The following is a 15,088-nucleotide window of genomic DNA, read 5'->3' as shown; positions in this document are numbered from 1 at the left end:
GACCAATATCAATGGATGAAATTGAAGAAGCCATCAAAAGACTACCAACCAAGAAAAGCCCAGGACCGGATGGGTATACAGCAGAGTATTACAAAACCTTTAAAGAAGAATTAATACCAATACTTTTCAAGTTATTTCAGGAAATAGAAAAAGAGGGAGCTCTTCCAAATTCATTCTATGAGGCCAACATCACCCTGATTCCGAAACCAGACAAAGACACCTCAAAGAAAGAAAATTACAGACCAATATCTCTAATGAACCTAAATGCAAAAATCCTCAATAAAATTCTGGCGAATCGAATACAAAAACACACCAAAAAAATTGTGCACCATGATCAAGAGGATTCATCCCTGGGATGCAAGGATGGTTCAATATACGGAAATCAATAAATGTTATTCACATCAATAGACTTAAAGATAAGAACCATATGATCATCTCGATAGACGTAGAGAAAGCATTCAACAAAGTACAGCATCCCTTTATGTTCAAAACATTAGAAAAACTAGGGATAACAGGAACTTACCTTGACATTGTAAAAGCTATCTATGCTAAGCCTCAGGCTAGCATCATTCTGAATGGAGAAAAGTTGAAGGCATTCCCTCTAAATTCCGGAACAAGACAGGGATGCCCTCTATCACCACTTCTATTTAACTTAGTCCTTGAAATACTAGCCAGAGCAATTAGACAGACAAAAGAAATTAAAGGCATAAAAATAGGAAAAGAAGAACTTAAATTATCACTATTTGCTGATGACATGATTCTATACCTAGAAGACCCAAAAGGGTCTACAAAGAAACTACTAGAACTAATAAATGAATTCAGCAAAGTGACAGGATATAAAATCAACACGCATAAATCAAAGGCATTTCTGTATATCAGCGACAAAACTTCTGAAATGGAAATGAGGAAAAACACTCCATTCACAATATCCTCAAAAAAAATAAAATACTTGGGAATCAACCTAACAAAAGAGGTGAAAGATTTATACAATGAAAACTACAGAACCCTAAAGAGAGAAGTAGAAGAAGATCTTAGAAGATGGAAAAATATACCCTGTTCATGGATAGGCAGAACTAACATTATCAAAATGGCGATATTACCAAAAGTTCTCTATAGGTTTAATGCAATGCCAATCAAAATCCCAACAGCATTTCTTGTAGAAATAGATAAAGCAATCATGAAATTCATATGGAAAAATAAAAGACCCAGAATAACAAAAGCAATTCTAAGCAGGAAGTGTGAATCAGGTGGTATAGCGATACCAGATTTCAAACTATATTACAGAGCAATAGTGACAAAAACAGCATGGTACTGGTACCAAAACAGGCGGGTGGACCAATGGTATAGAATAGAGGACACAGAGACTAATCCACAAAGTTACAACTATCTTATATTTGATAAAGGGGCTAAAAGCATGCAATGGAGGAAGGATAGCATCTTCAACAAATGGTGTTGGGAAAACTGGAAATCCATATGCAACAAAATGAAACTGAATCCCTTTCTCTCGCCATGCACAAAAGTTAACTCAAAATGGATCAAGGAGCTTGATATCAAATCAGAGACTCTGCGTCTGATAGAAGAAAAAGTTGGCTCCGATCTACATATTGTGGGGTCGGGCTCCAAATTCCTTAATAGGACACCCATAGCACAAGAGTTAATAACAAGAATCAACAAATGGGACTTACTTAAACTAAAAAGTTTTTTCTCAGCAAGAGAAACAATAAGAGAGGTAAATAGGGAGCCTACATCATGGGAACAAATTTTTACTCCTCACACTTCAGATAGAGCCCTAATATCCAGAGTATACAAAGAACTCAAAAAATTAGACAATAAGATAACAAATAACCCAATCAACAAATGGGCCAAGGACCTGAACAGACACTTCTCAGAGGAGGATATACAATCAATCAACAAGTACATGAAAAAATGCTCACCATCTCTAGCAGTCAGAGAAATGCAAATCAAAACCACCCTAAGATACCATCTCACTCCAGTAAGATTGGCAGCCACTATGAAGTCAAACAACAACAAGTGCTGGCGAGGATGTGGGGAAAAGGGTACACTTGTTCATTGCTGGTGGGACTGCAAATTGGTGCGGCCAATTTGGAAAGCAGTATGGAGATTCCTGGGAAAGCTGGGAATGGAACCACCATTTGACCCTGCTATTGCCCTTCTCGGACTATTCCCTGAAGACCTTAAAAGAGCATGCTACAGGGATACTGCCACATTGATGTTCATAGCAGCACAATTCGCAATAGCTAGACTGTGGAACCAACCCAGATGCCCTTCAATAGATGAATGGATTAAAAAAAATGTGGCATTTATACACCATGGAATATTACGCAGCACTAAAAAATGACAAAATCATGGAATTTACAGGGAAATGGATGGCACTAGAGCAGATTATGCTTAGTGAAGCTAGCCAATCCTTAAAAAACAAATACCAAATGTCTTCTTTGATATAATGAGAGTAACTATGAACAGAGCAGGGAGGAAGAACAGGAAGAAAAGATTAACATTAAACAGAGACATGAGATGGGAGGGAAAGGGAGAGAAAAGGGAAATTGCATAGAAATGAAGGGAGACTCTCATTGCTATACAAAATTACATATAAGAGGTTGTGAGGGGAATGGGAAAATAAACAAGGAGGGAGATGGATTACAGTAGATGGGGTAGAGAGAGTAAAAGGGAGGGGAGGGGAGGGGGGATAGTAGGGGATAGGAAAGGTAGCAGAATACAACAATTACTAATAGGGCATTATGTAAAATTGTGGATGTGTAACTGACATGATTCTGCAATCTGCATTTGGGATAAAATTGGGGGTTCATTACCCACTTCAATCTAATGTATGAAATATGATATGTCAAGAGCTTTGTAATGTTGTGAACAACCAATAAAAAAAAAGAATCTTAAAAAAATAAAAAATAAAAAATAAAATCAAGTTTTTAACCAAAGAAGCAACAGATCCCACAAATGAACATTTGACAAACTTTTCTTTGCTTTTATATACTCATATCCCATTTAAGGCTCCCCTATACCACAGTAGATTAAATTATCATTCCATTTTACAAATGAGAACTAAGGCACAAGGATTTTACTTGATTACAGGGGTAATACAGTAAATATCTATCTAACCAAACACAACCACTTACGTATGTCTTCACCTAACTAGAATAGCTTGAAAAAAACTTGACCATATCACCAAATATTAAAACTAAAATAATTCAAAGACTTTAAGAAATCCCAGTATTAACAATCACATGTGAGGTTAGAAAGTAAGACATGGATCCCCAAGATCTGCATGTTCAACCAGAGAAGGGTTTAACTTCCACATCCGTTGTTAAGTGTCCCAGAACTTCCTGAAAGTTGGTGAAGTGTTTGGTCTCCACGTATTCTAACAATAACTTGCAAGCAACACTGCATTGCTAGTGCCAAGACTCTGCAAGGATACAAAAAGAAGCAGAAGCCTAGAGGTCATGATGAGATGGGCTCAAATGAAGAGATGGTGCTGGAGACAACACCTACCACAACTTCCAGGACTCACCTGGGATCAGGGACCACATTCCTTTCCCACCACAAACTCTGTTGTGAACCTCAAAGCTATTTGTTCAAAGCCCTGATCAAAGCCTGGGCCCCTTCAACAAAGCTGACTTTGAATTAACTGTGGGCTGACCAAAATACACTCTGAGGAGGAATGAAATTTAACTGGTGTCTACAATAAAGGATATTGAAAGTTTTTGAAATTTCAACATCTGTGAAGGCATAAAAGTTGATGGAAATGTGAGCCTTTAGCTGCGTTCAATTCTCCTTGACATCTACAGAGTCTGTCTACAAAAGCTCTGCCCAGAGGTTTCCATAAGGTCTCCTTAAGTCACAACTAAATTTTGTTTCCCCAATTAAACTGGCTATTACAGGCCAACTTACAAAGAAAAGAGAGGCAACATTTAATTGGAAAGCAAATCACCTAACAGTAAGTGGTAGACACATTTCCCAATTAAAAATCTGACAGGAACTCACAAAAATAAGACAACATCTTCAAAATGCCATATTGCTTTCTTCCCCAAGTAGAAAGGCTGCGTCTTCCAACTCCACACCAAACAAAAAGGTGTGTGTGTGGGGGGGGGGGGGGTTGCATGTGTGCGCCTGCACACACACATGCAAACTGTCCAAACTGTACATCAGCAGGTAATCAGGACTCTGTCCACCCAATTAGTTCCATTTTAAAGAGCCAGTAGCAAGATTTAAACCCCAAACGTACACAGTTAGCAGCAGCCTCCAATGGAATAAATCCCAAGCACCATCTGTCTCCTCACCAAAGCCCCCATCCCTCACCCCATAGACTGAGGACCTCTTTTGTAAAGCCCTGGAAGTCTACTATTTGAGACATCTGACTGTCCTGAAATATTTTTATCCATTATTTTTTGAATGATCAGAAATTTTTATTTATCAGTCTTGGGCACTTAAAAATACATACATCTATCAAATATAATACTTCCGTTATAATTATACTACATTTTAAATTATTTTGGCCTTTAAATGCTTTAAAGTGGTAGACTGTCATACTAGCAAAATAGAGTCATCATTTAATTATTTAGTACCACATCAGGAAATATTGATGAGACTTAGATATTCCCCTTATCTACACCTACTCTGTCCTTACATTAAACCTTATCTATTTTTTAAAAAAATCCAATATTAAAAAAATGACTGCAATAATAAATGCTATTCCAACTGTTAGGGATAGCATTTTAAAAAACAATATAAAGTATTGCAAGGAAATGACATTTTTTACATACCTGAGCAAAAGAACTAAAGAAGAATTATGAACATTTAAAAAAGAAAAATAACTGCTCGGTGACATAAAAAGATAAAGCTAATCTGATCAAATTTTTCAAAAGTGAGTGGACTGTATCACTAACGAGTAATTTATTTCATGAAAAAATGATCGGGAAACATGAAAAAGAACTAGCATGTACTAGGTTCCTCTTCATAAACACAAGTCTAAAATGGGTTTTTCTTTGGAGGCTTGCTGCCAAAGCAACCACTACAGCTACAGTCTTTGAGAAAAATTTGAAAAAAGTTAGATAGGAGGAGTTCTTGTTTGAAAACTTAAGAATCATGAATACAATGTTGCAAGAAGGATAACAAATAGGATACAAAATGAACAAATATACAAAGTAGCTACTTTAGAGCTACAACACAATTTACTAACAAAAATTATATTCCCCCTTCCATTCTTCCCTGTGTGACCTTCCCCTTACCCCAAATCCTTAACACTGAAGGAATCCTGTCATCCTCCTCTCATTCACTGCCACTATTAATGGAATTTAAGCCATTTCAAAAACACATCAGAAAGGAAACAACAAGGAGAGCAACATCCTTTCTTCAATCCTGAAGTTTCCTGTGACTCAAAGAAATGTTGAAACAAACACTTCAGCACTAACAACATCCAGGCATCCGTTCACATGTAACTCTGAACCCCAATCTTTACTAAACTTGCCCAGAATGCTAGATCAGGTACCAACCAATACCATACTTGCAATGGACATGATAATAGTGTTATTCAGGAGCTTTGAAGTGGTCAAGAGTAAAGAAGAAAAATGAAAAGCAGTTAATACACAACAGACTTAAAAGCAAAAAATGCCCAGGCCCAAATCATGGTAATAAAGGTAACAAGTCCAATAAGATAAGAGATGGATGAATAATCACAAAATCATATTGCAACCCATCTGGCATAGAGTCCACATTGAGTCCACCAAAGGCAATGTATGTTTCTGAGTCAGTATCAGTAAAAAAAAAAAAAAAAAAAAAAAAAAAAAGCTTTTGATTTCCATGCTGTTTTCAAATATCAGACATGTAGGGTATATTTAACTGGCACTGAAGAAAACCAACATTAAGCATTAAAAAAAGGAACAATCTCCAGGATCAAAAATATATAAATGAGAATAGTACCTTTGTATATAGCTGCTACCTTCCCTGGGCCCTACTCTATTTTCTCTGGAAGTAACTACTCCTTCTATAACATTCCTGCATGTTCAAATTACTTCATCTCTCTCTTCTGTCTTATGTCATAGTTCTTACAAACATTTATCCCCCAGATAGACCCTCGGAGGTAACAAAGCTGATTTGTCTTTGCAAAACTCAGGGGATCTGCTCAAGAAAATCTGACTAAGTATATAATAAATGGCAGGCAGCATATTGAAAACTAGCACTAACTACTTATAAGTGAATGTTGACTGTAAAGAAGAAAAAAATGAACAAATTTTTTAAAAATCCAAATTCATTTATTGTAATTTCAGAGAGAATTATGAAGATTCCAGTTGGAATTTTAGTATAATGAGACATATCCATACACCACATGTATAGCTAAAGCAAGAATGTGGGCCTTTAGAATCCAAAAGAACAGCATTTCCAAATGCAAATGTGAATTTATTGACTCTGATAAGCACTTTACAACTATTTATAATAATTAAATCAAGTTAAAGATAATTAAAGATAGTAATTGTATCAGTCTGAAATTATAGTATGATATTCCAAACATGTACAAGTAGGAAGCAATGTTTATAGAATCATGATTATGTAAATATATTGTGAATATAGGCTTAATGTGAAGCATTAAACATTTAACAAATAATGATTTACATATGACAAAGTAAACAATAAATAAATAAGATAAAATGTTAAAATTTTTTTAAAAAAAGCATTTCCTGTTAGGCCTACCAAGTATATTAAGTTTATTTCCAAACATAATTATTCTCCTAATTGTAAAAGAAATTGATAATGATTTAACAAGACGTAATCTTAAACTTGAGTCTCCTAAGTAAGATCCAGAGAATGGATCTTTATTAGTCCTTGAGTGGTAAACTGTCCTTTAATAAATACCAGGCATGGTGGCACATGCCTGTAACCCCAGCAACTGTGGAGGATGAAGCAAGTGGATCACAGGTCTGGGGGACTTAGACTGTCTCAAAACAAAATATTTTAAAAGTTAGGTTAGGGGGAAGCAGAGATATAGTTTAGTGGTAAAGCACCCCTGGGTTCAATACCCCATATTGCAAAAAATAAAATAATTAAAGTTTGATATATTCATTCAAATTGCTTAGTACTTATCAGATACTGATGAGTCCCGAGTTTTAAAAAGATGATCAGACCAAATTATGCGGTGTGCATACAAGAATATGTAACAACGAATCTCACTAACATGTATAATTATAGTGCACTGATGAAAAGTTTTTTAAATAAAAAGATGATCAGGACATTCCAGGAGCCCTCCAAGAACTCAAACAAAAGTTTAGCATAGGTCAGGGAAAGGAGCAGAAAGCGGTGTTCGTTTCATGGAAAATGACTGACTTGACATTCAAGTGCCAACAATGTGAAAACACGTCACGTTACTTTTAATTGGGGTTGTTTATAGTTATTGCCTGTATCATCCTTAACGGTACTCAATTTATTTCACTTTTTTAAAACACAGGTTCCTAAAAGATTCCCTTTCCCACTCTCATCCTAACGTGGCAGGGAAGAGGATGCGTGAAGGAGAATTTGAAACTTGCTTCGTTTTGTTGTTAAGGAATAGACGGGTAGAAAGGCAGAAACGGGCACAACACAAATCGAAAACAGATGTGTGCCTTCAAACCCCAGCCCTTCTACCAGCCCACTGCCGGCCCTTGTACGTGGGGCTGAGGCCGTTCACAAGTGGTGGAAAGTGACCAGAGGTGGACAATCTGCAACTCGTGACAGTAGTCTCCGGCCTTGCACCCAGAGGACAGGGAACAAGACGTCTTCCTCTGAGAGCGCTGTAAGGCAACCCATCAATCAAGGTTTGATCAACGGATGAACACACCTTCACCTGGCTCTCTCCACCAACCCAAACTGCGTGCTCTTAGGGCCCAGGGAACCTAGAGGGCTCAGCCCCTACTGACTGTGAAGCGGGGCTCCTCCCTCTAGGCCCAGCCCCGGAGAAAAGTGGGGTACTGCTGGGGCTGAAAAGCGTGGAGCTGCTGGGGCCCTGGGAGGGGCTGGGGAGGCAGGGAGGAAAGGAAAAGGTCTGCAGGGTGGAACCCGGCGAACCCTTCTCCCTTCCACAGCGGAGATCGAGCCTCTGCCCCCGTCCCCTGACGCTGCTTCCTGCCTCCCTCACCTGATCACAGAGATGAGCAGCCCCGAAGGGTCTTTGCTTTTGCTGACTGTGCTTCTGTATTTCCCACCAGCTGCTTCTGCCGCCATCTTGGCACGGAGGGGAAGGCCGGTGGGCTTGACAGAACCAAGCCGGCCGAGCGTGAACTCCGTTGTTGACCCCGCTGAAGACTCCACCAATGGGAGAAGGGAAGACCAGAGGCGCGGAAGTGGAAAGTCCAATCACTGGGGCGAGGAGGCGGGACTCAGGCGGCAAGCCCTGAAACCAAGGCTTGCGTTTTCGCGCTTAGCATTGTGGGAATTGTAGTTCTCGTTCTGCGGCTCAGGAAAACTTAACCATGGCAACTTTGAGTCTTGCAAGGAGCAGCTTCTTTTATATCTATTCAGGTCTTTGGCTTTTTTCAGTATGCTTGCTTTCAGAATTTTAATAGTCTTTGAATCAAATATATCTGATGGCTTCAAAATGTGTAAATATATGTGTTTAAATGAAAGGGATTCCATGATGTCTATGAGCCAAATTTTTACTTCAAGCATAAAGTGATTTTTTTAAAAAAATTCAATCATTGTGAAAATTAATAGAAATGTTTTCCTTGGTGTTTTCTAAAACGAAATGTTACTACATTCGTTTTATATATGAGTCCAATTCTTTACAGTGTTCCTATATTTCCAGATTATCTGAAAATTCATGCAGGAATGTGCAAATCAATATTGATAAAGAAAAGAGGAAAACTGAAAAAAAAAAAACTACAAAATTGCAGATTCCTTTTCTTTCCAAGCTAAATAAATACAGGTAGTAATAGAACAAGTTTTTGGTTTATTAGTTGTTTTACCACTAAGTTTATTATGTTTTCTACATTAACTCTATTGGCCTAGTCATTCATTCAGAACTCTAAATGAACACAGAGCCAGAATTAGAATGTTTCTGGAAAGTGAGTAGAGTGAGGAACAAGAACAAATGTTGAGAGGGAATAAGGAGATAAATTGCTACTAGCAGAAGATGGAAGAGCTTCAGAGATGAACAGAAAGGTAACTTACCTACCTCCTTGGGTTGTAGAGCACTTGATTCCAATTGTGCTGTATATGGGTAATAAGAATTGTAATGCCACAATGGAATATTACTCAGCACTAAAAAATAACAAGATCATGGCATTTGCAGGGAAATGGATGGTATTAGAGCAGATTATGCAAAGTGAAGTTAGCCAATCCCCCCCAAAAAAAAAATGAATACCGAATGTCTTCTCTGATATAAGGGAGGTGACTCAAAATGGGGTAGGGAGGAAGAGAATGAGAAGAAAATTACCTCTAGATAGGGAAGAGAGGTGGGAGGGAAAGGGAGGGAGAAGGGGAATTGCATGGAAGAGGGAAGGAGACCCCCTTTGTTATACAGAATTCAGGTATGACGATGTGAGGGGAAAAAAAAAAACAGAAGTGATGGGAGGGGAGGGGAGGGGAAGTGGGGAATGGAAGGACAGCAGAATAAAATAGACATTATTATTGCTGTGGGTGTATACGTGACTGCATGACCAATGTAATTCTGCAACCTGTACACTCAGAAAAATGAAAAATTATATCCCATCTGATTCAAATGTATATATGTCAAGATCATTGTACTGTCATGTGTAACTAATTAAAACAAATTTTAAAAAAAGAATTGTAATGCATTCTGTTGTCATTTATTTTTTAAAAAATCAATTAAAAAAAGGAAAGTTAAAAAAAAAGAAATGTAGATAACAGAAAAAAATACTGAAGTTATTGAAACAACAATGTTTTTCAATAAATTATTATGGGAAAATAACATAGGCACTTGAAATCATGTTCTTGATTAAAATAATTTTGTGTTATATGTGCTAAATGCAGGACATAAAATTAAATAATTTATAAAGAAAGAGGCAATTGGGCCTATTGGCTAAGAATGCAGATTGTAGGAAAGGGGAAGAGCATACAATCATCTCAATTGATGGAGAAAAGTCTTTGTCAATATTCAGCATGCTATCATAATAAAAACACACAGAAAAGTAGAAATATAAGAAAACTTCTTAAACATAATAAAGGGAGTTTTAAAAAAATGAATTTCATACTCTTCGAAAAACTTAAGCTTTCCCACTAAGAACAGGAACAAAAGAAGGATGCCCACTATTACTCCTTCTATTCAACAGAGTAACCAGGGAAATTGGGCAAGAAAAAAGGTATCTAAGTTGGAAAGAAGAAACAAAATAATCTCTATTTGTAGATGACAGGGTGTTATGTAGAGAATGTCATAAAGAGTACAAAGAGTACACACACACACACACAAAAAAAAAAACTATTAGAACTACTAAAGGAATCCAACAGCATTGTAGGATGCAAAATCAGCAACAAAAAGTCAATGATTTTTCTATATATTAGCAATTTCCTAAGAGGCAATTAATGAAACAATTCCATACTTAATAGCAGCAAAAAAGAATAAAATACTTGTAGACTTGTATGTGAAAAACTACAATATTGCTGAAAGAAATTAAATACCTAAAATGGAAAGACATCCCAAACTGTCCGCGGTGGTGCATGCCTGTAATCCCAGCAACTTGGGAGGCTGAGGCAAGAGCATTGTGAATTCAAAGTCAACGTGGGCAACTTAGCCAAGTCCTAAGCAACTTAGAAAGACCCTGTATGGAAATAAAAAAAAAAAAAAAAAAAATGTCGACTGGGGATGTGGCTCAGTGATTAAGCACTATTGGGTTCAATCCCTGGCACATACAAACAATAAACAACCAAAAAAAAAAAAAAAAAAGACATCTCATAGCATAGGTAGAAAGTTTAACAGTGTTACAGAGGCAAAGCTATCTAAAAATTCAATGCAATTTCTATCAAAATCCAATGGTCTTTTATTTAACAATGAAAAACTTGATTCTAAAATTCATATGGAAACAAAAATGGTCCCAAATAGCCAAAGTAATCTTGAAAAAGTAAAATTTTGAAGTCTCCCATTTTACAATTCCAAAACTTACAGAAAAGTTATGGCAATCAAAATAGGGTCATACTAGCATAAGGAAAAACACACAATTAAGTGTAATGCAATTGAGAATCCAGGAATAAACCTATACATCTATGATTAGGCACAGGGGTGCCAAGACCACTCAGTGGAGGAAAGAATAGTCTTTTTGACAAATGGTCTGGAAAATGAGATATCAAAATGAAGTTGAACACCTACCTCATACTATATGCAAAATTAATTTTAAAATGGATCAAAGACCTAAATTTAGGAGCTAAAACTCAAAGGAGAAAATAAAGAGGTAAATATTCATGACCTTAGGTTTAGCAACTGATTCTTAGAAATGACACCAAAAGCATGAGTAACCAAAAAAATAATAATAATTAGATGAATAGGAATTGCCAAAATTGAATTTTATCAAAGGATACTATTGGGGGCTGAGGCTGTAGCTCAGTGGTTGAGTGCCCACCTCACATGTGTGAGGCACTGGTTTCAATCCTCAGCACCACATAAAAATAAATAAAAGATTTTTTTTAAAGGATACTATTGGGAAAGTAAAAAGACATCCCACATAATGAGAGAAAACAGACAAATCACGTATCTGACATGTCTTATATACAGAATACACTTTTTTAAAAACTCTTAGAAATCAATAAAATATTTTAAAAAGCAAAAACTGAGCAATGGATTTGAGTAGATATTAATCTAAAGGAGGTACACAAATTGTCGACAAACATTAAAAGATGCTGAAAATTATTTATCATTAGGGAAATGCAAGTTAAAACAATATAACCACATACCACTTCACACTCACTAAGATGGCTATAACTTTTAAAAATGAAAAATAAGTGTTGGCAAACATGTAGAGAAACTGAAACATTTGAAGATTGCCCATGGGAATGTGAGATGATTTAGTCACTGTGAGAAATAGTTGGTGATTAAAACATGAAATTACACATATGCCCAGAAATTCCACGCATAAGTATAGTCCCAAATGAATTAAGGGTTCAAAAAAATAACTTGTACGTAAACACTCCTAGCATTCCTCCTCAGAATAGGCAAAAGGTGAAAATAACCAAATGTCTGTAAGTGAATAAGTGCGGTGCAATATGTGGTATATGACTGTAGTATAGATAAATAACAATGGAATATTACTCATCCATTAAAAGGAATGAAGTACTGATATATGCTGCAACACTGATGAACCTTGAAACATTGGGTTAAGTGAAAAAAGTCAGATACAAAGGCCATCTAGTATTTAATTCAATTTCTATGAAATATCTAGAATGGGTAAACTCATAGAGACAGAAGGGATATTATGATTGCTCAAATGGATACAAGGGTGATAAAATGTGCTAGAACTAGATGGTATTGATGGTTGCACAGCTTGTGAATATATTAAAGACACTGAATTACACATTTTTAAATGTTTAAAATTGTAAGTTTTATGTTATGCATATTTTGCAACAATTTTTTTTAAAGAATGTGTTTTGTACAGTAGACCAGCCTGGATTTTTCTCCCAGGTCTTTACCCACTGGCTAGCTTACCTTTGGAAAGTGACCGATTAAGGATTCTGTGCCTCAGTTTCCATATCTTTTTAAGCAGGAGAGATTATTACTTCACTTAGAGAGTTACTGAGAGACTATGTGAGATATGCATCATCAGCACTTGGGAAATACCAGCTATTATTACTGAAATGAGTACTAGCATCTTCAAAAAATACATCTCTGTTGGTAATATGCAGTTGTTTTGAGGCACAACAATATGGGAAATTTTTCAATTTTTCATTATATTATTTTCATGGTTTCCAACATTTATAAACAATAATATACAAAATTACCTTTTTTAAAAAAGCAAGGATTACATAAGTGTCAAAAATGATGGCCCAAAGAGAATAGAAGGGCAAAATATTCTAAAGTCTTTATGACTTAAATTGTTCTATACTTTTGCATTATTTTGCAATCAATAATATAGGGATTTTATCTTTTATTGTCCTTAATGTAAAATGAACTGCTATAATTAGCTGCTATTATTGTCACTCTTCGTGGTCATAACAATTGTGGCAGGCACCTGAAGAGACAGGCCATGTCAAAGATCTTGACCTTGAACAAATCTCCTTTTTCCAAGTTTCCTAAAAAGGCGGTTGGTAGTAACAAGTGGTCTCAAGTCCAGGTCTGGTTGTACCCATGGGAGAGTAAATTCAAAGACCAGTGTGACAGGGGCGGGGGCTGTGACTCAATGGTAGAGTGCTCGCCTGGCACATGTGAAGCACTGGGTTTGATCCTCAGCACCACATAAAAATAAATAAATAAAATAAAGGTATTATTTAAAAAAAAAAAAAAACAGTGTGACAGAGGCTGGGGCTGGGGCTCAGAGGTAGTGTGCTTGCTTGGCATGTGTGAGGAAATAGGTTCAATTCTCAGCACCACATATAAATAAAAAGTCTATCAACAACTAAAAAAAAATTATAAAACAGTGTGACATATGATTTTTTTATAACTTAAACAGAAAATGCACCCCTTTAAAATATACAATTCAGTGTTTTTTAGAGTGTTCACAATATTGTGCAACTTACAGAACATTTTCATCACCCCCCAAAGAAACCCTGTATTGATTTGTGACCACCCACATTGCCCTCTTCCTACTGCACCGGTGACTACTAATCTACCTCCTGTCTGTGATGGACATTTTATATAAGTGGAACTATACATCTCGTGGATTTTTGGCTTGGCTTTTATTTATGTTGCTTAACTTAGCATACATATTGGAGCGTGTATTGACAATTCCTTTTTGTGGACAAATATAGTAAACCGTGTGGATGATACCACATTTTAAAAAAATCTAGTCATCAAAAAAAAAAAAAAAATGATGGGGCCTGGAGTTGTAGCTCAGTGATGGAGCATTTGCCTAGCACGTGTGGAGCACTGGGTTTAATCCTCAGCACCACTTAAAATAAATAAATTAAATAAAGGTATTGTGTCCATCTACAACTAAAAAAGATATTTTTTAAAAATGATGGCCCACTTTTGTCACGTACTGGAAATGCAATTAAGTGATGGTTGAATTAACACACCCAAATGAAATCTTCATTCAATAAACTTTTTGATTGTTCCCTTCCTTCATATCCTACCTCAGGAAAACTTTGCCCAACATACCTTTCATCTGTGGATGATGAACTTACCCCTTAACATTGCTTCTATTCTAGAGTGACTCCAGACTTGTATCTGAGTAAACGATTGTTTAAATTTCTAGCCTAGACCATCTTCCTGTAATCTCAGCTACTGGAGAGACTGAAGCAGGAGGATCTCAAGTTCCAGACCAGCCTCGACAACTTACTGAGTCCCTGTCTCAAAATTAAAAGCTTAAAAAGGGCTGGGGATGTAGTTCAGTGGTAGAGCACCCCAGGGTTCCGATCCTCAGTACCACCAAAAAAAATTTTTTCCCTAGGAAAGGATTAGGATGTGTACACATTCATGACCTTCAATGGCCAATGAAGATTTCCAAAGCTCACCAGGTTACTTGGAACCAACTAATATTTAGGAACATGTAAGAGACTAATTATACACTCTTCTGGGTGGAGATGCTGACATGCTATGCAGGGAAATAAAAGGAAATGTAGAAATTCCTGTAAGCCACAGAATCTACTGAATGCCTAAATAATGACAGCATAAATGCCGCAGATATTTCAATGCAAACTAATCCACGAAGACTAGGATGACCAGAGTAGTCTCGAATGGAGGCTTAAACCCCTAAAGAGGCAGAAAAGGACCTTCCAGACAGGGTATGAAGTGAAAACATGCATGATATATTCAAGGGGATAATTTGTCTAGAATGTTTGGTTCATGAAGAAGAAATGGCATCATGAGGTGAAGGGACACACAGAGATCCTCTCAGAAATAACCTTGAACCCCACAGTCAGTCACTGGATATATGTGTGCGGTGAGGGCAAGAAGCAGTATATGTGCAGGTCTTGTTTTATGTTGTCT

The 15,088-nt window shown here is 36.6% G+C and overlaps 1 protein-coding gene across 1 annotated transcript in view; it reads right to left on the bottom strand.

Moving 5' to 3' along the window:
- Nucleotides 1–8,306, bottom strand: part of EXOC4 (exocyst complex component 4) — an 816,673-nt gene extending 808,367 nt beyond the window's left edge. Inside the window, exon 1 of the mRNA XM_081287653.1 lies at nucleotides 8,138–8,306. Within this exon, the coding sequence (XP_081143779.1) occupies nucleotides 8,138–8,223 (86 nt within the window). The 5' untranslated portion in view covers nucleotides 8,224–8,306. The remainder of the gene's footprint in view (nucleotides 1–8,137) is intronic.
- Nucleotides 8,307–15,088: the final 6,782 nt, after the last annotated feature.

Source organism: Spermophilus citellus, assembly GCF_964194105.1.
Source record: "Spermophilus citellus genome assembly, chromosome: 3".
NCBI classification, from domain to species: domain Eukaryota; kingdom Metazoa; phylum Chordata; class Mammalia; order Rodentia; family Sciuridae; genus Spermophilus; species Spermophilus citellus.
The sequence above is the reverse complement of the archived record's forward strand: the minus strand, read 5'-3'. Positions and strand labels throughout refer to the sequence as shown.